The 23,868-nt window shown below is 44.1% G+C and overlaps 1 protein-coding gene across 8 annotated transcripts in view; it reads right to left on the bottom strand.

Annotated features, from left to right (window-relative positions):
• The window catches only part of AAK1 (AP2 associated kinase 1), an 88,035-nt gene that overhangs the window by 49,237 nt on the left and 14,930 nt on the right, over positions 1 to 23,868 (bottom strand). For 7 of the 8 annotated variants that reach the window (XM_035345282.1, XM_035345284.1, XM_035345288.1 and 4 more), the window contains exons 3-6: positions 11,147 to 11,265; positions 9,078 to 9,186; positions 6,792 to 6,934; positions 11 to 132 (exon numbers count right to left, since the gene is read on the bottom strand). In XM_035345282.1, the coding sequence (XP_035201173.1) occupies positions 11 to 132; positions 6,792 to 6,934; positions 9,078 to 9,186; positions 11,147 to 11,265 (493 nt within the window). Of the gene's footprint in view, positions 1 to 10; positions 133 to 6,791; positions 6,935 to 9,077; positions 9,187 to 11,146; positions 11,266 to 14,391; positions 14,398 to 18,762; positions 18,869 to 23,868 lie in introns of those variants that run through there. The other variant, XM_035345283.1, reaches the window with a different exon arrangement.

The raw sequence follows: 23,868 nt of genomic DNA, 5'->3' as shown, positions 1-23,868 counted from the left end.
AAGCACTTACTTTTTGATCTCCTCCTCTACTGCATTCACCCCTTCTGTTTGAGGGTTCTGGAATTTGTTAGTGGCACTTCCAAAGTCACACAGGACATAGTGGCCACGATCATGCAGCAGGATATTTTCAACCTATGAGCATTGCAGACACAAAAAACACTCCATTAGACAAAACAAAACAAAAATACTTGTTTTCTTTAGATGACCCAGGATTTTTAGTGCCTGAAAACATATCAGACATGTCAGACAAACACATAACATGACAGCAAAGAAAATATGCATCAGAACTATCACACCTCCTAAAATAGAAGTCAAATCCTAGAAGCTTAGTTGTAACACTGCCTTCCATTCTGCCACGTTTCCTTTCTCCTTCTCTTTCATTCTCTTTCTGCAAACACATCACCCTGCCTCTTTTAAGACTACTGTGTGCTTCAGGATAAGAACTGCATGTTTCAGTATCTTCAGTGCCCAACTTCCCTCAGCCAATACAGTGCACAGTCTGCAATTTGAATTTGGGACAGCTAATACAAGCTTTCCACAGCTTTATAATGAACTACACCCCTCGCTGTCTAGTGGAGAAGAAAGGATGCTAACGGATGACAACACACTTCCATACTTCATGAAATTAGCATACAACTCCTTTTTTTTTTTTCCTGCGGTTCACTGGTCACTTAGGGATTTATTTATAACAAACTTAACCTTACACTCACACTTAATCTGCTTTTTATCACATTGGATACCCCACTGTCCTTAAACAGTGATTGCATCAGCAGAGATTGCTCCAGGATGCTGAAAATATGACCCCGTTCTTTGAAATATTATTTGGCAATTTGAATCAAGCACCAGTATGCTGAAAAAAGCACCTGTGGTAGCTGAAAATCAGTGGAGTTGTTGCCTTTCTCCTAAATACTTCCCCTTAATCATGCACTAACAAAAATCTGCCAACTATCCACCTAAGAAGGCAGTGCAAATGTTACGATACTGACAAGGCATGGAAAACCTGGGTTCAGTTCTTTGCTTTGGCAAATCACCCCTACATTCCAGTGTCTCATTTATCAGCTGCATTAACATCATGTTCTCTCGAGGGAACATTGAATATAAATACTTTAAAAATTGTCTAAGTCAAAGCCAAATGCTCAGATACAACAAGAAAACGTACCAATTGTATATTAAAAACAAAACAACAGCAACAACAAGAAGCATCACATAAGTAGTCACTAACAAAATCTTTTTGAAATAGACTTCCCCATCAAAAACAATTTTTCCAAAAAGGAAAGAAAATGAAGGAGTCAGCCTTTTAAGCATCAGAAAACCCAGCCAAATTAGAGCAGCTGAGGGGGAAAATGCTGGCTCGAAACCAAGGGTTAAACAACACCCCTTCCCCTCTCTGCCATCCATCTGCTTTGAACAAAACCATTGCACACAGATGTTTTCCCTAGCATATCAACACTGACAGTGTTATTCCCCATTCCCTTCAAACACACCACAAACATTTCCAGAAGATTCCTTCCACTTTCTCTCTCTGAAAGTCTGACATGACTTCTCATCGCAAGTTTTATTAAAAAAATTAGCACTGGAATATTAAGCAAGCAGGCTTGATCAGTAACTAACAGAGAAGAAAAAAACAAAAACCAAGAACCACTCAACCAGCAGAGCAGAGTACCTGAATTACTGCTACAGGCTGCCAGGCCAGAGGAGCCTGTCTGTTACAAACGAGATGGATGTGCCTCCTTCCAGTCAAAGACCCAGAAAGCTGTCCAATTTGCAGCACTTCTGAGTGCTTACAACTCCAGCTGCGGCCTTGAATGTGACTGACATATACAAAATCAGATTTGGACTCCAAAAAAAAAAATCTATAAGGGAAAGCTATGAGTCACCTTAAGTTCTGTTAGCTACAAAATGTAATTAGTTTTCGTCACTCTCTGAAACAAATGCTAACCTGTGCTAAAACTAAGTGGTAAAAGACACCGCATAGCCACAGACTGGCAAGGGATAAGACTTTCTTCAACTAGCAAAATCAACTCACTTCATCCTCTCATAACCACAACTTCTAAGATGGGTATGTCTAAGGGCAGGTAGTGATTTGGGAGGGTTGCATGACTGAGGCGCCCTTGCCCTTTCTGACTGCTTCCCAGCACCTACAGATTTGTCTGAAGATGTTTCAGTTTCTCTTCCTCCCCAGCACTATTCACTACTTACTTTCAAAAGCTTATTTTGTATTTCAGAGCAAAAAGATAAATGCAATATGACATCTGTGAGCACTAACTGACGTGCTGCTTTTTTAAACGTGGTCAATACAAGGGTGTGCCATCAGAGGACCGGGTAATTTTTACAGATCACAGTGAACAGAGCTGTCCAAACAAATTCCAAGCACAGGTTCATTGGTGGCATCAGGGCAAGACTTGACATTACAAAGGAGCATAATAAAGAAGGCACAGGGATAAGAGCAGCACAGCATAACTGTCTTATCATACCACAGAAGTGCAACACTGGCAAGACTCCTGATAAAATGAAAACAGAAGGAACTAAATCCTCAGCATAAGAGTACAACATTCTAGTTATTTCAGAAAGTAGACAAAGCAAAGGAGAAGGGTGTTTTGATCAACCTCCTGTGTTGATTGACATAGGATTTTGCTGTATCTCACTGTTTCTTTTACAAGAAAAGTCAGCCAGTTATCTACTCCTGGAACCAGACAGTTTAAAACTAGCTGAAGTATCACAGGTAGAAGTGGGAGACCTCTCACCGCAGAAAGCTCAGAGATGTAAAAATTAAGCTGAGCTCTAAGCTGCTGCTTTAAAACAAAGTGAGGATATGAGACAGGAAAGACAAGGTTAATTGTGAAACGAGTTATGCAGACAACTTCCAACCTGATACGGGGTACTCGTTTAAATTATTATCATTGCCAGTAGATAAATCCTTCCACCCCTTCCACCTCACTAAATGCAACTCCTCCCAGGGTCTGACAGTTTTCTCTAGACAGATTCCAACACAGAAGCAGAGACTGCACAGTCAGGGAAATACAACAGACATTCAAAAGGTTTGGTCATTTGTTCTTTGCTGTTAAAAGGCCCAAAGTAGAGGCACAGGAAGCATTCTTACTCCAGTGAGAGAGTGTAGTGGGTTTATGTGGCAAGGTTTTGGAAGCAGGGGGCCATAGGGGGGCTTCTGTGAGAAGGATCTAGAAGCTGCCCCATGTTTGGTAAGGGCCCCACTGCTGACCAGAACTGAGCCAATAAGTGATGTTGTTTGCGCCTCTGTGAGAGCATATTTAAGACAGGGAAAAAAATGCTGCGCCACACAGCAGCTGGGAGAGTGAGAGGGGTGAGGAACAGCCTTGCATGCACCAAGGTCAGTGAAGAAGGAGGGGGAGAGGTGCTCCAGGCGCCGGAGCAGAAGTCCCTTGCGGCCTGTGGTGAGGACCATGGTGAAGCAGGCTGTCCCCCTGCAGCCCATGGAGTACCACGGGGGAGCAGGGTTCCACGCTGCAGCCCGTGGAGGAGACCACGGTGGAGTAGGTGGCCCTGCACCGACAGAGGCTGCGGCCTGTGGAAGACCCCTGCCGGAGCAGATTCCGGGCCGGACCTGCAGCCCGTGGAGAGGAGACCACGCAGGAGCAGGTGACCTGGCAGGAGCTGCTGCCTGTGGGGGACCCAGGTTGGAGCAGTTTGCTCCCGAGGGATGGACCCTGTGGTACGGACTCATATCTGGAGCAGTTCTTGAAGAGCTGCTGCCTGTGGGAAGCCCACGCTGGATCAGCTCAGCAAGGACTGCATCCCATGGGTGGGACCCCATGGCACAGGGGACGAGAGTGACCGAGAAGGAGCGGCAGAGAAGAATTGCTATAGACTGACCATAGCCCCCATTCCCCCGTTCCCCTGCGCCGCTCGGGGGGAGGAGGTGGAAGAGGGTGGATGGGGGGGGAAGGTGCTTTTGGTTTCTTTCCTTTGTTTCTCACTTCTCTAGCTCGTTTGTAATAGGCAATAAATCTTACTATCTCCCTATGCTGAGTCTGTTTTGCCCATCACAATAATTACTGCGCGATCTCCTCGTCCTTATCTCAACCCTTGAGCCCCTTTCATCGTATTTTCTCCCTGTTCCTCTTTGAGGAGGGGGAGTGAGAGAGCGGTTGTGGTGGAGCTCGGTCACCCACCCGAGCGAAACCATCACAGAGAGGAGCAAAAATAAACTTTAGGTAATGCCCTGCAGCACCGATAGCCTACTAACCCTGAAGCTGAGGAAATTAGCTGCAAGAACAAGTAAACGTCAGTACATGATGCAAGCCTACTGCCTTGTTTACACGGCCCAGACAAGGGTCTAACTACAGTAGAGGTATCTGAGATTGTTCCAAATCTTATTTTTTTTTCAGGAAAATGCAGCATCAGTGTACACTTGTGTTTGTGGTAATCAAAGCACATAAAACTAACCAGCACATCCTGTACAGTACATCATGCAGCTGTAAACACACAGAAGCACACCGACACACCTCCTGATAGTTAACAGGTCACGAATGAAAACCTTATACATTAACACAGGGGCTAGGTACCATCTTTTTCATGACAACAGGTCATTCTGCTTCAGGAAAAGCCTGCTGGGTTAACTCAAAATCAAGGTCACAAAGTAATCTGGCTGAATTTGTCTGAAAGGGCTTAAAGACTATTCATGAATCTCTTCCGCTGGCAGATCCCTCAGGGCAAGAACCTCCACTGTTAAAGAGTAAAATCAAAGAGCTCGAAGAAAAAGTCTGTCTACAAAGTCAACATTTGCCTGCTCTTCAACAGGGTTACGTTCACCCCTAAACCACTTACCCACTCTCTGATCATTCCTTACTCTCTGATCATTCACAAACCTTTTCTGGCCCTTAATCTCTCTCGGATTTGTGCAGCTCCCCCTTTGCATTCAATTTGAACTCAAAGTCAACACATATCTAAATAATGAATTTTGTGTTAATACTTAGATCCCCAGTTGCAACTGGAGCTCCAGAAGTCATCATGAGGAGTGGCCAGAAGGTGGAAGAAGGTGATTGTCCCCCTCTGCTCTGCCCCTGTGAGGCCTCCCTTGAAGTGCTGCATCCAGGTCTGGGGCCCCCATCATAGGAAGGATGTGGGGCTGTTAGAGCAGGTCCAGAGGAGGGCAAAAAGCTGTTCAGAGGGCTGGAGCACGTCTCCTATAAAGAAAGGCTGAAAGAGCTGGGGCTGTTCAGTCTGAAAAGGAGAAAGCTTCAGGGAGATCTCATTGCAGCTTTTCAGTACTTCAGGGGGGCTTATAAAAAAAGATTAAAAAAGAGAGCAACTTTTTGCTCAGGCAGGCAATGATGGATGGATGGAATGATGGGGAGTGGTTTTGAACTGAAAGAGGGGAGACCTAGATTAGAGGTTAAGAGGAATTTCTTCACTCAGATGGTGGCGAGGCACTGGAACAGGTTGTCCTGAGAAACCGTGGATGCCCCAATCCGTGGAGGTATTCAAGACCAGGTTAGATGAGGCCCTGGGCAACCTGATCTAATGGGTTGCATCGTTGCCACTAAGTGATCTTTAAGGTCCCTTCCAACCCAAGCAATTCTATGAAAACATGTCTTAAAAACAGAGAAAACCCAGGTCTCTAACCTCAGGCACAGATTACCAACCAAGAGAACCAGAACTTGAGAGTTCATTTCAATACAGAGACTAATACTAAAGATTAACATACTAATCAATTACAGATGTGGATGAAATCATTCACTTACCACACAATGAGTTTATTATTATTATTATTTTACAAAAAAAAAAAATAGAAGGATTTGAAGCCAAAAACATAATAGCAGGGGTTAATGTCAACTGAAGAGGTTCTTGCTCCTAAGCCTTATTCTCTCACCCTAACTTTCCTTGCCTGTTCAAACTCCTGGAAGATGTCCACAGGCTTAAATTCAGTCCTCAAATCCATAGGACTCCACCCATTTCACAGCACTCTAGAAAAAACAGATGTCAGACTTGTTTCATACATTCAAACTAACTGAGCAGTGGGGTCATGATCATTTGAAACACACTAAAGCATACCAGACCCTGAGGATTTTTTCCCCTGCACTGCCTGGTTGTTCTTAGCACACAAGTCGTCTTTTGCTCCTATAAAACAATAGCCAGCAGCATGAAACAAGCATCTGTTGACTGACTCACAAAGCACATCTGAATTTCAAATCCATGGCCAAGAAGAAGGCTTGTGTGAATACATTATTCATGCATTTTTATGATCTAGTTGAGAAGAAAAGGGAACGTCTTTTTGTGCTTGTTTGATTATAGGTGTGGGATTTTTCAAAAACTCTCCCTGCTGGCCTTGCTCTGTTCCCATCTGAGCGCACGAAGCCTTAGAATTCACTTGCACGGTCAACAGCTAGAGACCAGTTTCAAAAGCTTCTAACAACTCCTGACCCAAGGCCAACATCTCTGGGGTGATCCTTTTAATGTGGGTCCAGGAAACAGATTTACAGTGCACTTTTTGTGAGCTACCTTATAATATTAACAGTGTTTCAGGTGGTAGAAAGTCACTGTGAATAATTCATCAGATACATTCTGGCACACCTGTGCAAAACAGAATTATTCAAACATTTGTGTTTGTAAAGTAGATCTATAGATGGTAAACATATAGTAAGCTGCAATGAGAGACATTTTTTCCCCCCAAATCTTCCAAGAGGGAGAGGCATTTGTACCCAACTTTCCCTTATTACTAAGGACAGAAACATTGGACCAGCTTTCAAAGCCTGTCTGCTATAGTGTAAGCATGCACGCGCTCTGGAGTATTACTGGAGTCCACAACTCACCTTCAGATCCCTGTGGATTATTGGTGTTTTACACTGGTGCAGCCTCGCTACGGCTTCACAGGTGTCACAAAAGATCTGCAGCACCTCATTCTCAGTGAAACCTGTCTGCAGGCGCTGGTTCATGAGGTTCACCACCTGCCCTCCTGAGGAGAAAAACACCAAGAATGAGAGCAAGTGTGCCAAATTGGATCCAGTCTTGTCCAAGCCCCAGTCCTACCAGACCTACTTTGTCTTAGATTGCTCCCTAAACTGTGGCTGCACAGTCAGCACACAAGATTCATGAGTTCAAATTCAAAGTTTGTAACACGCCCCCCCCCCCCCCCCCCCCGAGGTTTTTGGGAACCTGCTTCATCATCATCTTGTTTAATTTTCTTCCCTCTTCACCTAAATCCAAGGGGATTTTTCATATCTGCTGACAGACGTCGCATCTTATCTTGTCTTTGGACTACGCTTCAACAGCAGCAAGTTACCTTCTAAGGCCCTGATCACCTCACCTTGTTAACACTGAAATATAATTCTGACTAAGCAGTGTTTTTTCTTTCGTCTTCAAAAGTAAAAGTTTTTGTCAGACTAGATGAATAGAATGCTGAATGTGGTGCACCCACAGTCCACAAAAGAGTCTGCAAGAGGGAAGAAAAAGACTCCATAAAACATACATTACTAAATGGTTTGGCCAAACTCATAGACTGGCAAAATCTGTCTGTACAAGTGGAACCTTCCACATTTGTTACTCTTTGAATGAGTCCTGCATTTGCCTCAACTTCAAGATTCTCTTGCTGTCAAGGACTTTTCAAAAAAAAAAAATCCACAGAGAATTTCTTCCCCCTCTAAACATCTTCGATATGCAGAGGGGAAAAAAACAATACATTTTTGGACTGTTGGCAAAGGGAACTGTATCATTTAACATAAGTGTTGGAAAACTTCATAACCAAGGTACAAAAGTTCTAAAGAAAAACTGAGCCCAATAAGTAAGTAGTTCAGCTGTAAATATTTTGCGCTCAAAATGAGTGCAGTTCTGCACATAAAGATGTATTAACTTGGTTTAAACAGCTGTTTATCACAAACAGAGTAACGAGGGAAAATTCAATGTATCACAAAACCACAGAATGCTAGGGATCCCAGGGATCAGAAGGGACCTTGAAAGACCATTTAAGTCCAATCCCCCTGCCAGAGCAGGAACACCTAGTTCAGGTCACACAGGAACATGTCCAGGCGGGTTTTGAATGTCTCCAGAGAAGGAGACTCCACAGCCCCCTGAGCAGCTTGTTCCAGTATTCTGTCACCCTCACCGTAAAAAAGCTTTGTCTCATATTTAAGTTGAACCTCCTGTGTTCCAGCTTGCACACGTTGCCCCTCCATCCTCCTGACATTCGCCCTTTACAGATTTATAAGCATGAATAAGGCCACCCCTCAGTCTCCTCTTCTCCAAGCTAAAGAGACCCAGTTCCCTCAGCCTTTCCTTGTAAGGGAAATACTACACTCCCTTAATCATCCTCGTGGCTCTGCACTGGGGTCTCTTAAGCAGTTCCCTGTCCTTCTTGATCTGAGGGGCCCACAGCTGGATGCAATATTCTAGATGTGGTCTCACCAGAGCAGAGTAGAGGGGGAGAACTCTTGACCTACTAGTCACACCCCTTCTGATACTCTATTCCTGCAAGAGGCATTTGAGCACAGCATATGCATAACTTTCCAAACACCAAGTTCTAGCCATAACAGATCAAAGCTTTGGGACAGCTGAAAAAAAAAAGTGGAAGAGTCTGTCTGACTAGAGACAGACAAGCACAAAGGTCAGAGGTAAAAGTAATGCCTTTTGGCTTCACATTACCCATTTCAAGCTTCTTCAGGAACAATCCTAAGTCAAACTGAAACAGAAAAAGCTTGCAGTATGACATACTGTGGAGAACGATTTCATTCCACAGCCTAGCCATTAGGGAAGAACAATTTTTTTGTGTGGTCAGCCTACGGAAAACAACAGTATATACTTAAGTGTTCCTTTCACAACAGAAAAGATCTAGATCTACCATGTGCAGTGGCAAAGGTGGTAACAGTCCTATCAGAGCCTCATATATCACCCACTTCTCCACATTTAGTTTAGCTTTGAATTGTTCAAAACAGTTCTTTGGTATTCAAGGATGGACCAGGCCTAGGAATAAGGTTGCTTCATCCTTTCATTAAAAAAAGACAACCAAAACCAACAAACAAAAACCCACTTGATTTGTGCAAGTTCCCTGTAAGCACTGGAAAGGGCCTATCTACCAACGAGGAACACTGCGAGCCCACACTCACCTCGGCAGAAGTCCATTAGTATCAGCACTTCCCACACATCACCGCTGCTTACTGAGTTTATACTGGAATCAATGTATCCAACAATGTTCTTATGGCCTGACAGATCCCGCTGCAAGGTAAATATATTCAAAGCATAAGACAGCCATATAGAATGAGTAGCACTTTAATCTACAATGCTCAGCTTTCCTAGTTCTTTCCCTGCCTAAGCACAAGTTTTTGCCACTTTGGATTATTCATTGCATACAGCTCGATCAAATCGAAGGTCTGTCTCTACCTGTTTTCCTTCCAGAAGGAGCTGAGACAAACAACAGGGAACCAACCAACCTACTGAACTAACTCATTCAGGGGTCAGTGAGTCCAGATTTTTAGATGTTCCCTTGGATGGCCCAGGCCAAGCTCACTGCAGCTGCTCCTCCTTTATGTAGGGGGGAGAACAAGGCAGATGTTTTGCAGGGGCTGTGCACAATACATGTTCTGCTTACTTTTCTCCTCTCCTTCCTCTCTCTTCCACTAACAAACAGTATGTCAAATCTTTGCATGCTTAAAAACCACTAAGGTAATAATAATTAAAAAAAAAAAAGTTGTTAGCTTAGTTTTAGAAGTACCTTATTTTACATGCCTTGATGGATTAAAGCACAAGTTCTCATACCAATGACTTGTCTATGACATGCTGAACCTGAAGGGAAGTCGTTTTTGTGACTGCCAGAGTTACACACATTTCCAGGTGTGACAGCCACTCCCATGCTGTGCTCAGCTTTACCAGTAAAATAAATCTAGATTTTGCTGGTAACATTTTGCTCTCTTCAGTAATTCTGCAGTGCTGCAGAAAGCTAAGTTTAAAATGCTTCTTTATTGCACAAAAGCTAGGAAATAAAATTTCCTTTTAGTGATGTACTTGTTTTTCACAAAGATTAGTGCTTATGATAAGATTCAATATGAGAGTGAGCATGTCAGGACACTTCTTGCATTCGCTTCCCAGGTTAGCCACACATTTCACAGAGACACCAAAAAGACAGAGACAATGGAAACCACTGGCAATTAAAATCCAAGCAAACAAGTTTGTGGGCACAGTTAAAACCTTTGATGTAGTATCTAATCTCAACCTTTCCCATGCAGCTTAGCTATGGTGATGACAAAGTATGCCCCAAAACCTCACTGCACTATCTCACAAAATCCAGAACTTAACTTTGAAGGTCTTAACGTAATTGAAAGCTACTTAAAAAAACACTCTGAATTGCTACAGGTAAGAGGTTCTGATAAGAAATAGTCTATCCCAAACAAATACTTTACATTATGAATTATCAGAATGCATATTTTCTGTTTTCTTCCCCACTTTAGTTACTCAAAATGTTAATCGATATACAATTTCAAAAGTGGCACTTCCCACGTTCACTAGGATCCAAGCAAGACTAACCAAATCCATTTAGATCATCTCAACTTTTTATTTGTTCAGAGATAATTGTTTAAAACAACTACTAAAATAGCTACCCTAATGCCTTACATCCAATAATCTACAGAAACAAGCCAAGGAAGTAACTACGCCACACATACTGGTTTCAACCCATCAGCCTCACCAATACTGATATAGCCCTCATCCTAAACCAAAAGATTAGAAGCTGTTGTGACAAACTTATCTTGGCATGGAAGTCTTCCATTCACGTCCTGATTTGAGTTCAGAAACTGCTGTATCAGAATTATTAGCCTTCGAGATGAAATCTAGAAGAGAAACACCCCCAACCACACACACCTCTTCAGTTCTTCCCTTTCCCATCAAGTCTGGCATTGATACAGAAGATTTTTTCGTCTCCTCGTTTTCCTGAGATTCACTCTGCCTTTTCAGCTGGTGTGTTTTTCTTGACCACTAAAATTTAGGTTTTAAACAATTCAATCCAAGATTTTTCACATAGCTGTGCAACTCTAAGAGTTAGGTCTTTCTAGAAGAATGACAATTTTACTAAGAACACCCACAGTTTGTGATGCAACGCTACACAGCTCGAAGGCAGAAGGTGACTGGGCTCTCACGACGTTCCACTCCAAGTCAGGGTCCCCACTACAAAGTGTTGACTTACCATGATTTGGATTTCTCTTTTGCAGACTTGCAAGTCGTACTCGTTATTGACGTACATCCGCTTCAGGGCACATTTCATCCCATTGTTAGTCCTCACAAGAAAGACTATTGCAAATCCACCTGGAGGAAACAAAGTTATCCCATTCATTACAAAAGAAACTTCTCAGTTCTTGCTTCCAACCCTTGTCCCTGCCTCCACCTACCTTCTGAGTACAGTCAGAGCAGGGAGGGGACTCAGCAGCTACTAAGAGCACCATGGTGGGAGCACCCTTACATCTCCTTAGCTCCAGAGACTCCAGCTCTGCCTAGACATTTAACATCTCAGTAATAACAATTACACTGGTTCTTGTCCTGTCAGACAGTCCTTCATTGCTCCATCAACTTCCATTACGATGTAGAAAGATGAAGTATAAACAGCAACACCTCCTTGGACAGAAATCAGAGCTACAGAGCATCTACTGAATTACTAAAGGCCTGAATTTAAAAGGCTTCTCAACTTTTGAAGCATCTAAGTTGCACAAACCACCTTTGTAATAAAAGAAAGAGAAGAAATCCATCTCCCACACATGGTTTAATGTTAGTGCTTTTAAAAGAATGACAGAACAAGAAAAAAATAATTCATTTTGTGGTCCACCAAGAAATCACCAAGAGTGGTGATTCTAAAAAACTCAGTCACATCCCAAAGATCTCCCATTTAGAGGGTTTGTGCCTTTAAATGATTCTTACCATATCCCATTCTTTAAAAGCTGTCAGAAACCACCTGATCAACAATACATCCATGATTATATTTGACATGTTTGTACATAATTATTACTAATGGTTATTTGGCACTCAGATAAGCTCCATCCTATCATATAAAATTCAACAAGCAAAACAAAACCCATTTCTGTTAAGACTTAGTGTTAAAATATATTGCATTTGACAACACCAGTCTTGCAACAACTGGTGCTTACAAGCTGTTCACAAATCAAATACAGCCAAAAGGCCCATCGAAGCTTTTACTAGAACTGGAATTTGTTTTTACTAAGAAAACATTGAAAAGGAACAAATGAACAGACAACACTGCTACATTCAAAGTACTGCCCCCCTCACTGACCAACAAAAATGGGTTGGATACTCCAAAGCCCATCTTCCAAAACAAGCATAGAAGAGTTGTGTGCAGATAATGTGCTTCAATGCCAGGGCTGCTGAACAGCAATCTCTTTGCAAAGCACTTCATTTTGCACATCATAATTTGTCATGGGAACCAGACCAGGGTTTGCCAGGAAGCCCCACTGACTTTTAGGAGCAGAGGTAATGCAGAGCTGCCCCAGAGAAACTGCAAAAAGATGTCACTGGTGTGTGGGGAGAGGGAAGTGGGAAGACCTCAATTCAGGTTCTTAAAGAACTGTAACCAGGCTGCAAAATGGATATGCAAATTCAGAAAAATGGGACATGGCCCTGGGACACAGCAAGCCATACACATGCTGCTCAGTCCTGCTGGAGAGGGTTGAAAATCCTTGTAGTTCTGGAGGGTCTAATTTCTGTGCTCAAATTCAGTCACAAAAACAACCCTGTCTCTTTCCCGTAAGTTGCTTCAAGCTGAGCATCTCAAATTACACATCATTTTTAAGAACTCCTAAACCTGCAGCCTTATTGTCCTATCCTGGCCACATTTGTCTCATTCCTGGGAAAAAAATCTGCACACCACACTGTGCTATCTTTTGCCCAGTGGATGTCTATACTGAAGAAAGCAAGACAGCACACAACTGATTCCACACACACACACCTTATAGCCAGTAATGGAGCTGTAAGAAATAAGGAACCCATAATCAGCATCACTTTCCCACCTTCTTAAAATATCACACTTTTAAAAATCATCGGAGAGATCAGGTTTGGGCTTATTTTTTTCTGTATAATATTTCCATGGACCACAGAAATCCTAGAGAAAACACTTTTTTTTATTACAGAGTCTCAGTTATCATCAAAATGTTTTTGGAATCACAAGACTTGTGTTTATTTTAAAATGAGAAACTCCAAAGTTGTCCACCAGAAGCTTCCCCTCCTCTCCAGGGGCTCATTTATCTTCTCGCAGCTCCTCCTGCCAGACTGGGAGGCCAGCAGGACACCCCCTCTCTGTTCACTGTACCACGCTCAGCAGACAGGAACACATGCTGAGCAGCAGCAAAAATAGATCAATTGACACTTTTTTTTTTTTAAACAAAAACCACAGATCCACTAAATTCAAGGACCATCTTGTTCTAAATACTTGCTTCAGCTGAAGTGGGGCTGGTAACTCTTCACACCAACCAAAGACCTCATTAGCAGACTGCTGTGCAAGGTACCTTTCCTCTACTCTGGATCCTATACTAATTAACCACTGCACTCCTAGAGCACCCTTACTAGGATACATACATCATGCAGGTTTTCTTACAAGCAACCAGGGCCAGCTGGCAAAGTAAACTACAGCCTCTGCAACAGAGATAAACCACCCCAACAGCTCAAAGAAATTAAGAATTAAAAAATGCTTTCCGATACAGGCCTGCAACACCAGCATATTGGGACCTGACAGAAATATGGCCTGCGGCATCTTCCCAGTGGATCAGCAAGAGCTGCATACATCAGGTAGAACTGCTCCCAAGGAAGATGGCTGCAAAGTTTGCCGAGAAGTTGGCGTGCATCTGATGTTCCTACACAAGTCAAAGGAAAAATTACCTTCTTGTGTCCTTCTCTTCTTTATATTCAACTCCTGCAAGCCACCACAAGTGGAAACTGTGCAAAATCATTTAACTTATTTTGCCTGCAAACACACCTACCAATTTGGTTACTTTATTATTAAACTCCCACTGACAGCTGATTAAAGCATGACAATTTTGCTACTAGTAAAAGCAGCATGCTTCTATCCAGAGAAAACAAGTATTGGTTTAATCAGGCTACATAGAGTAATTTTAATACAGGAAGCTACAGTAAGTGTCTGTGCTATCTGAGATGGAAGACTTGATGATCCACATCCATTCAAGAGAGGATGCCTAAGTTTTACTTTCTAAGCAACTATTATGTCCTCTGCTCCAATTGCCTTAAAGTAGGCCATAATATTCCTTCTGAATAACAGTTAACAGCCCAGTTTTCTGCTGTACCCAGGATGTAGTCCAGAAAGGCACAGCAACATCAAGAACATCTAACTTCCCTTAGGTAGCCACTGCACGTTTTAAAATCTGAGGTGTGAAAAATGCCACCTCCATTTAAATTCCTCAGCATTTATTACACCTTCTGCTGCTAATTGGCTTCAGCACCATCAGCCTTACATGCAGAGAGCAGGACTGCAAAGCACTCAGTATAACAGCAAGAGGATGAAGGAAGCAGAAAGGGAGAGAGAAGTTCAAACAAGAGCAACTGCTTGCTGCATTGCTCATACACAAACAGCTTCAAGGAAAACAAGATTGAAGGCTGTTTGCAGGACATTTGGAGTAATTTTGTGAAGGTTTAGCACCTCCAAACTGGCTTCTGTACTCCCACAGCAACAACTTCCTTGGTAAGCAGCAGGCACAAGAAGCAGCTCACCTCTCAAAGTATGACAGAGAGCAGGAGGACCCAGCAGATGGCTGAAATCTTCACCTGGCAGCATCAGAGAGCCCCGGGCAGCGTGGCTGCTCAGCACAGCCCAGGAAGGTACCAAGCGATCAAGCACCCAGACCGCAGCCCACACTGCCTTGGGAAGACTTTGAATGGACTTAAGAGTTTTCTCTCACCTACCACACAGCGTTACTCTGTAGAAGAGGGATTTGTTCGCAGAAGCTGATGGGCATCCTCTCCTGCAGGTTGCAGCGGTGAGGGCAGGTGCTGCCCAGCTCCTGCTGGCTGCTGGGGAGAATAGCTCACTGCTGCACTGAACATGCATATTTTGCTTACACCACTCACACAGCACTTAACTGAACTCTGATGTATTTCAGAACATTAAAACTAGTTCATTTTAGCTACTACCTTGTGAACTCCCCACTGTTTATCCCTTCCCCTTGCACACTACCAATCTGTACCACCACTCCAGCTGCCTCAGCTCCCAGAGTCTCAGACCACAACCAGCTTCTTCCTGGTTTATCCCAGTCCAACCCCCAATTTTGCTAAATCTGGACAAAGATAAAAGGAAATAGATCAGAGGCAAATTGACAAGCACTTATTATGAAACACCACCAGATACACATTACAGGAACATTAAACTTCTATTCTCAGCGACTAGCAAGCAAGACAACCCCTTCAACAGCCAGAAATTGCCAGCTGTAATGCAATGCGCCAGCTCCAGTACAACACACAGACACACCAGAATTTGTGTCCAAGCCAGCCAAGGTCAGCTCAAGAGCCTCTGCTGCCTCAGGTGAAGTCAGAGAGCTGTGCTGCACATGGCCATGGTGACAAAACAGCACAGCTTGGAAGCAAAGTAACCCAGGCACTAGGAACATCCTCACGTCTTCCCAGGTAGAGCCTTTTTCCAGTACAGGTATCGAAAGGGAAAGGCAAGGGACTAATTTGCACTTCAGATGCAATACAGCAAATAAATCCAGAGAGAAAAACAAAAAAAATAAGCCTGAGAGTCAGTTCAGAGGACAGTTTTCCATTACATTCCCAAACAAGTGCCTGTGACTAAGAGTTATAAAGGAAATGAAACTTTTCCTGCACAAGGCAACAGAAGCTAAAATAAAGCGTTCATTCTAAGAGACAAAAAGTTATTTATATGCCCCTCTTAAGGCATACTAACACCGTTGAGCAGGCAGTACACAGTCAGTATTGCAATCACCATCAGCTCAGAGCTGGCAACAGCCACAAGTACCTTGGGAAACATCGCTGCTGGACGCACTTCAGCCCGCACCTGCCACCACAGCAGCATTGGAACGCGGCTATCTCACCATGCACTCCTCACCTGACTGTTGTTACTAACTGGTTCTAGGATAAGCTGAAAAAAAAGGGGGAAGCTCCAATTATCCGCAGTCAATAGAGATGCCAGAGCATTTTTCCATGCAGGCTTGTGTCAGTGTACTGGCTGGTTTCCAGCACTGGCTGTCATATTTTCTGCCCTTCTGTAATTCCAGCAGGATGCAGAACTCTTCACAGCTAGGCAAGCACTTCTGAAGTAGGTAAAACCAGCTGCAAAAGCTACACGTGATCCCCTCTCTTAGCTCTCCTCACAGGAGTGGGGCAAGGTAACAAGATAGCATTGCATTTAAGTAATTCAAGCATCCTGGACTAAAAGCTCCAGCAACCAGCAAGCCACAGCAGCCAGCAATGCGTATCTGAAAACAAGCGCAAGATGTTACTGTGCAGCTTGCTTGGAAAACTAATCCTATGGTGAGGAAATTCAGAGAAATTTGTTGCTCTCTCCACCACCCTTTTGTGATAGGCTCTTCCAGAGCTGCCTTTCACTGGTGAACACAAATCAGTTGAGCTCAGTGAGTGCTGCTGGAGCAGACAGCTGTGCAGCATTGAACACTGCCCCCCTTACCCTGATGAACATGACTGCCCTCTGGCACAGCCTGCATCTGCTGGACAAACAGATTCACCTTGTCCTTGTGGTAAAACACTGCTGGTGATGGTGGGGAAAGTCGTCAGGCCCCCACAATAAGCCTCATCGCATTCATGCTGAGCCAAAGAAAGTACTTGTAACCCAGAGGAACCCTCTGCAGCTGACAGTATTGGAAACACCAATTCAACACATCTCTTCTCTGGGCTTAATCAGAGCCCAGAAGACTGGTTGGACTCTGCCCTGGACACATGAACTGAAAGCAGGTGAGATTTCACAGAGCACACAGGACCAAAGCCCCTTCCACTAGTCACTGGTGAAGCACACGGCATTTTCCACGTTGCCCTGCTATGCTGATCCACTGCCAGGAGCCATCAGATAAGCTGCAGAAACAGAAATAGCTTCACCCAAACACAATCAGGCAGGATACCTTTTTACAATCCACGCTGAATGTGCCTCCCAAAGACATGAAGACAGCAACAAGACATGTAGCATGATGATCTACATGCACACTTGAGCTCTGCAGTAACAGCTAAAAACACCTCCATGGCACAGATAAGCATTCCCTGCACAAACAGTTTAAAGTTTTGTCTTAGATCACAACCTTTATCTCTTTCCAAGGCCATGCTTGCTAATCCCTAAGAAGAAAGGTTTAAGAAGGAGGAATCACCCCTCTTTTCTCTTAAGGCAGGCAAGTCAACAGGCCTGAAGGAGCTAACTATCACACCATTAATTCCACCTCTAAAAATCACAGCTTCATTTTGAATTTTCTCCACTGCCCTTCTACAAACAAATTAACAATATCAGGAACTGTGGGAGTTCCAGATAAATATCCTGGTTGCCACGAAAAACTTTATTCTTCAAGGGTAAAATTCTCTTCTGACCAGGACAAACAATGCATGTGGTTTTCCACCAAACTGTTTCCAGCCTTCTGTGTTTTAGCTCTATTTCATCCACCTCAAAGCTCTGTGTTCAGGACAGCCCACAGTGCTTTAGTACTGAAGATAAAGGGACAGCCAAGTGCTTTGCAGATGGCCCCAACAACTGTCCCAGGAAAATTTCATCTCCAGGGACGGCCAGCAAGGCACTTTAAGCCCTGATTATGCTAGCAGACACTTCATTTTAAGTGCTTTGCCAAACCAGGCACAAAGTCACTCTTTATTTGCACAATCCAAATACTTATTGATTCTAACCAATCAGGAATTATGTCATATTTTGCTTTATCTCACAAGCCAGAAGAGCTTCCTTGGCATTTACTTTTTTACGTACAAGAGGCAGGCTCAATATCCCCCTGCCCCCCGGTCAGGATGCTGTGATCCGGTTACAAGAAAACCATATATACTCCCTTTGATAAGGGTATTTCCAACCTCACCATTCCCAAAGAATTACTAAAATATAGTTCCAGCACTTCTTTTTCCATTGTTGCAGCCACAACACACAGATACAGAATTACCCATCACTGGACATCATCACTTGGCAACCACAGAGTCATTTCTCTTTGCTGCTGTACTGAGAAAGCCACCCTGCATACCTCCAACACCTCTCTTCACCTGGGATAGCATGCTGCTGTTTAACACAACAGATGTCTTTCTCCATTCATATATATACAATAGTAATTCTTGATCATAAAGCACCAAAATATCAGGGCATCATTTCCAAGGAAAAAGATAGCTTCAGCAAACCTTCACTTTGTGCTTCACTTATCCTTCACTATAAACAAAAAAGGCCAAGAAAAATAGTTTGGACAAAATTAGACAACACTATCATCTAATTATTTCAGACAACAGCCAAGTTCAGCCGACATTATCATCAAGCTCTGCAAGCACATCAGGGAAAAGCACTCCAATGTACCAGTACTTCTCTCCTGCAGCTCTCAGTGCTAGTTTTCAAGAACGAAAGATCTCGGTTCTCCCCACCTATAAAGCAAGGTGGAAGCTGGACAAGTGACTCATCTGTATGACAAGACAAAAAAAAAAAACAAACAAAAAAAAAAAACAAGATCCCCTAGAATACTCTCCTGGGACACACATTAGGAGTGCTGAGCTGCAGAGACAGTCAGAAAAACCTACCATTACTTCTAGGAAGCATCAAATGCACATGATGAGTTCAGATGTCAAAAGGAGACTCACCCAGCACCGCCTGTAGAAGGCACCACACTCGATCCCAAGAACACGGCGATAACGGGGAGGAAAGCCTAGGAAACAGTCCCTTACTGATCATGTCTTGTGTGCTGATCTTGCGTTACCCTCCGCACAGGAAAATATTTGCAAATTTATCTTTATACAGGCTTTTAATTTTAACTGTAGTTCTAATACTCAACTGTGTTAGGCACTACTTTTGTCAGTATTAATCTGCACTACTGTATGTTCTGCTATCTTTTATTCCACTCTTTCATTGCCCAGCAGAAGGGTATTAAAATAGGTATAATCTCAAATACCATTTTTCCCTTCTCCATTAGTTCTGAGCTCTTTGTTTCCAAAGACAGGATGTTTCACTCCAAAATAAGTTTTGTGTTCCAACATTACCTGCTTTTATTTTAAAATCCTCCCATGAACTGGGATTGGTATTGTGAAATGTTCTGCCCTTGATACATAACAGGGAATTGGAACAGCTGGGGTACACTGCACATTGTTCTCTTGCTCTATCAATCATCTACAATGCCCTTAAGAGTTACAGAGAGAGGCCAGCGTTAACACCTTTAAAGGAAAAACAACACCACCACCACCACAAAACCAAAAACAAACAAACAGCAACAACAAAAAACACAACCACCCCCTCTGGACTTGTTTTTAAAGTCTTTCGAGGTTTAGTTAAGAAGCCACAGTGACAAGGCAGGCTTTTTGCTGAGGCAGTAATACTAAAGATCACTGCTGTATCATTGGGCAAAGAAAGTCCAGAAAACACTCATAAATCCCAGATTCGCTGATTTCAACCTGGAATGTTTTCTCTGCTCCCACTTCCCTGAGATGGAGACTGTCAGAAACACAAGCAATTTGCAAATAAGTCTTCTTTGCCTTACGTCATGGTCTTTTACACTACTAATGTGGGAGAACCTAGGATTAACAAAAAAAGGCAAAAAAAAAAATAAAAATGCCTGGGCAAAGAACACAAATCAGTATAAGAACATAGGGGTTATGGCAGCAGTAGAAAGCAAAGGCCTGCTTATACAGCTCACCTGACACATCTGCCTTGCAGACAAGAGCTCTGGGGGCTATCTCCAGAAAGCAGATTGGTGCTCTAAGTTTTGTTCTCTCAACCAGAGAAAGGCGAGAAAATACCCCTCAGACTACAGCCCGTTGTGGTAAGGCAGTGACACTGGACTGCTCACCATCTCCTCCCAGCTGCTGCTGGGAAACCACTGCTGGCACACGCAGCAGCGGCACAGGTGTGGTCGGCATCAGCTGCTCGCTGCTGTCCCCAGGGTGCTCCTTTGGTTTTTCTTCCTCGGACAGCTTAGGACTTTGAACTCGCCTTGCTTCTAGCAACATATTCGGGTACCAGCAGAGTTGGCAACATCGGTCCTTTCAGATACAGGCCTTCCAGGGCACACCCTCAAAGCTAAACTCCCTTCTCTGCATACAGTGCAGGGTTTTTGCAGGAGTTGCATACCTGCTAAACAGACCTACACCGGCTACAAGACAGAACAACCCCCTGATATCCAATATACAGTTCAAGTCAATTGGGTGAGCAGGTCCTATAAAACCCCTAGTTTTGTTCTGTCATCCTAGTGGGACTGGACTCAAGTTCATCCAGAAACCCCTCTCAATACCCCCTGGGTATGGCACAACATATTACTAACAGGAAGACACATTTGCAGAGCTTTCCTGGTTCTGCCACATATCGCAAAATGCCCTGACTCTAGACAAGAATCCAGTCTTCAAAGTGAAGATTAAATCTGTTACTCACAAGCTTTCTTCAGTCTGGCTTAAGATTAACCGCTGATACAGTCCAACAATGTTTCCTGCACCCTCTGCTTTTCCAGGAGACAGGAGGAGTTAATTTGCTACTGTAAGTCTGCAGGCAAAAGGCATTTCAGTTTTCCCTGCGCAAGGACTTCAGACTTGCTGCAGTTAAGCAGGTAACTGCAGGATCATTAGGGTGGCCCCAAATATTCTTTTTTTTTTTTCTCCACCTAAGCAGCATCCAAAACAGTGAGCACATGAGGCCGTCAAAATTCTTTCTAGTGGTTTCACGGCTTTATGACTAACATAAGTTTGCATAAAAAAGAGGGTTTTAGTCTTGCCCCAGTGAGAACGAGAGAAGTTGAATGCAGGTAGGCCAACAATTACAAGATTAATGGACAAGGTAGGCTGTCACCAACATTCATTTCACCGTCTCCAAATTGCAATACGATCACAGAATGGTTGGAAAGAACCTTAAAGATCATTTGACTCCAACCCCACTGCCATGGGCAGGGACACCTCCCACTAGATCAAGTTGCCCAAAGCCCCATCCAGCCTGGCCTTGAGCAATTCCAGGGATGGGGCATCTACAGCTTCTCTGTTACAGAGCCACATCCCTCATAGGAAATAATTTCTTCCTTATATCTAATCTAAACCTACTCCCTTCTCCTATCACCACAGTCCCTGACAGTCCCTTCCCAGCCTTCCTGCAGCCCCCTCTAGGCACTGGCAGGCCACTCTAAGGTCTCCCCAGAGCCTTCTCTTCTCCAGGCTGGACAACCCCAACTCCCTCAGCCTGTCTCCACAGGAGAGGTGCTGCAGCTCCTTGATCATCCTCGTGGCCTCCTCTGGCCTCCTTCTAATACTTCCATGTCCTTCTTGTGCTGGGGGCCCCAGAGCTGAGCACAGGGCACCAAGTGGGGTCTCACGAGAGCAATGCAGAGGGGGACAATCCCCTTCCTCCTTCCCCTGCTGGCCACACTGCTTTTGGTGCAGCCCAGAACATGGCTGGCTTTCTGGGCTGCAAGCACACGTTTCTGGTTCATGTAAAGCTTCTCACCAACCAGCACCCCCAGGTCCTTCTCCTCAGGGCCGCTCTCAATCCATTCTCCACCCAGCCTGTGCTTTTACTTGGCCATGTCCAGGCCCAGATGCATGACCTTGCACTTGGCCTTTTTGGAGCTTATGAGGCTCACACAGGCCCACCTCGAGGCCTGTCCAGATCCCTCTGGATGGCATCCCTTCCCTCCAGCGTGCCAACCGCACCACCCAGCTTGGTGTCATTGGCAAACTTGCTGAGGGTGCACTTAATTTCACTGTCCACATCACTGCACCGGTCCCAGTACTGACCCCTGAGGAACACCACTCATTACTGATCTCCACCTGGATATTGAGCTGTCAACCACAACTCGTGGAGTGCGACCCTCCAGCCAATTCCTTACCCACCAAGTGGTCCATCCATCGAATCCATGCCTCTCTAATTTAGAGACAAGGATATAATGGGGGACAGTGTCAAATGCTTTGCACAAGTCCAGGTAGATGATGACAGTTCTTCTTCTTCTATCTACCAACGCTGTAACCCCATCAGCGGAAGACCACTGGATTTGTCAGGCAATGTGCCCTTAGTGAAGCCATGCTGGCTATCACCAATCATCTCCTTATTTTCCATGTGCCTTAGCAGAGTTTCCAGGAGGATCTGCTCCATGATCTCGCCTGTAGTTCCCTGGCCTTCCTTTCTTCCCTTTTTAAAATGGGCATTATGTTTCCCCTTGAAAGTCAGCAGAAACTTCACCAGACTCCCACGACTTCTCAAATATGATGGACGGTGGCTTAGCAACTACATCCACCAGTTCCCACAGATGTGTCTCATCAGGCCCCATTGATGTCTGCACCTTCAGGTTCCTTGGATGGTCTCAATCCTGGTCTTCTCCTACACCGCACAGTTCATCATTCTCCCAGTCCCTGCCCTTGCCTTCTGGGGCCTGAGCCATGTGGCTGGAGCTCTTCCTGGTAAAGACTGAGGCAAAAAAGTCAGTCCTCAGGGACAATTAATTTTTTCCACTTACCAAGATGCCGGTAAGCAACACAGGCCTGCCCCAGCAGAACAAGAAGGCCCTAGATCACTGCACCACACCAGCATGGGACTGCACCTGACTCAGTCTCCTGCTTGGAGGCAGGGCTGACAATGTCAACAGCCACTCCTGACCACCCGTCTAACCCCCTCTTTAACCACTATATTTACACATTCTCCGCATGCTTCTGAGCAGTTTATTCCTGGGGTGCTGTTACCATCACCATCAGGAAGCCTCACCAAGCTCTCCACTGACTTGATTTCAACCCCAGCTTCTTAGCCAACACTCCACAGACATTAACAACTTACTGCCAGCCTTTTCTCCAGGACACCTGCAAAGCTGGAGGTATGGTACCCAGCGGGTCTCTTCTGGATTACCTAGCATGAAGACTAAAGATATGAAGCAGTGCTGATTGTATTAATGCTCTCCTTTGTGTTTGCATTTTGATGGTTTATTACTACATGTTAAAGTGTCATTCATCCTGACACTTGGGGTTTGGGATTTAATTAATACCCATGACTCACTCTCCCACCCAATTCCATAATCCTTTGGTTGCATTAGGGTGTTTACATGCTATTTTACATCCATATAAGTGAAGACACTTCACCCTCAGGTTGCACACACAGAAAACACATAGCCTATCCTAGAGTCACAGGCTTGCATCATGCCTCAGGAGTACATGAATGTAATTGGTGTTTGTTTCCCATGACCCAGGCTACAAAATTAGGATTCTCTTTACCTAGGCTAAGCTGCATCAACCAATTGCAAGCTCAAGCACAAAATAGTGATAGGGTGTGCTCAGTTACCAGCTGAAACAGAACAGGCTGGCAGAGAAAAATCCACAGCTCTACATTTGACTTGAACAATTTTCTTAAGGTGGCTGTGAAAACAGAGGAGTGAAACACGGGACACCACACAGAACACAGAGTAAGCAGTCCCTGTAGAACCAGGAAGGCCAAGCTCCTTTAACTCCAAGCTGTATGTATGTGCCTGTGTTTTAAACACAAGAGTTCAGTTCTGAACAAAAACAAAACAAAAACCCTTATCCACTGCCAACAGACTCGCCAGCTCAGACAAGCAGATAATGCTAAACTAAACAGGTCTATTCTCAGCTGAGATTTTCTACCTCAAAGGAAGTAACAAGCTTTAGGGTTTTTTGTTTGTTTGTTTATTAAAACAAAACAAAGCAAAGAAAGTCACTTGACTTATGCAAAAGCACCACCATGCTAAGTTTAAGGGACTACTTCAACCTAAAAGGCCT

The sequence above is a fragment of the Oxyura jamaicensis genome, chromosome 22, assembly GCF_011077185.1.
Source record: "Oxyura jamaicensis isolate SHBP4307 breed ruddy duck chromosome 22, BPBGC_Ojam_1.0, whole genome shotgun sequence".
NCBI lineage: Eukaryota > Metazoa > Chordata > Aves > Anseriformes > Anatidae > Oxyura > Oxyura jamaicensis.
This window is presented reverse-complemented; position numbering and strand designations above follow the sequence as displayed.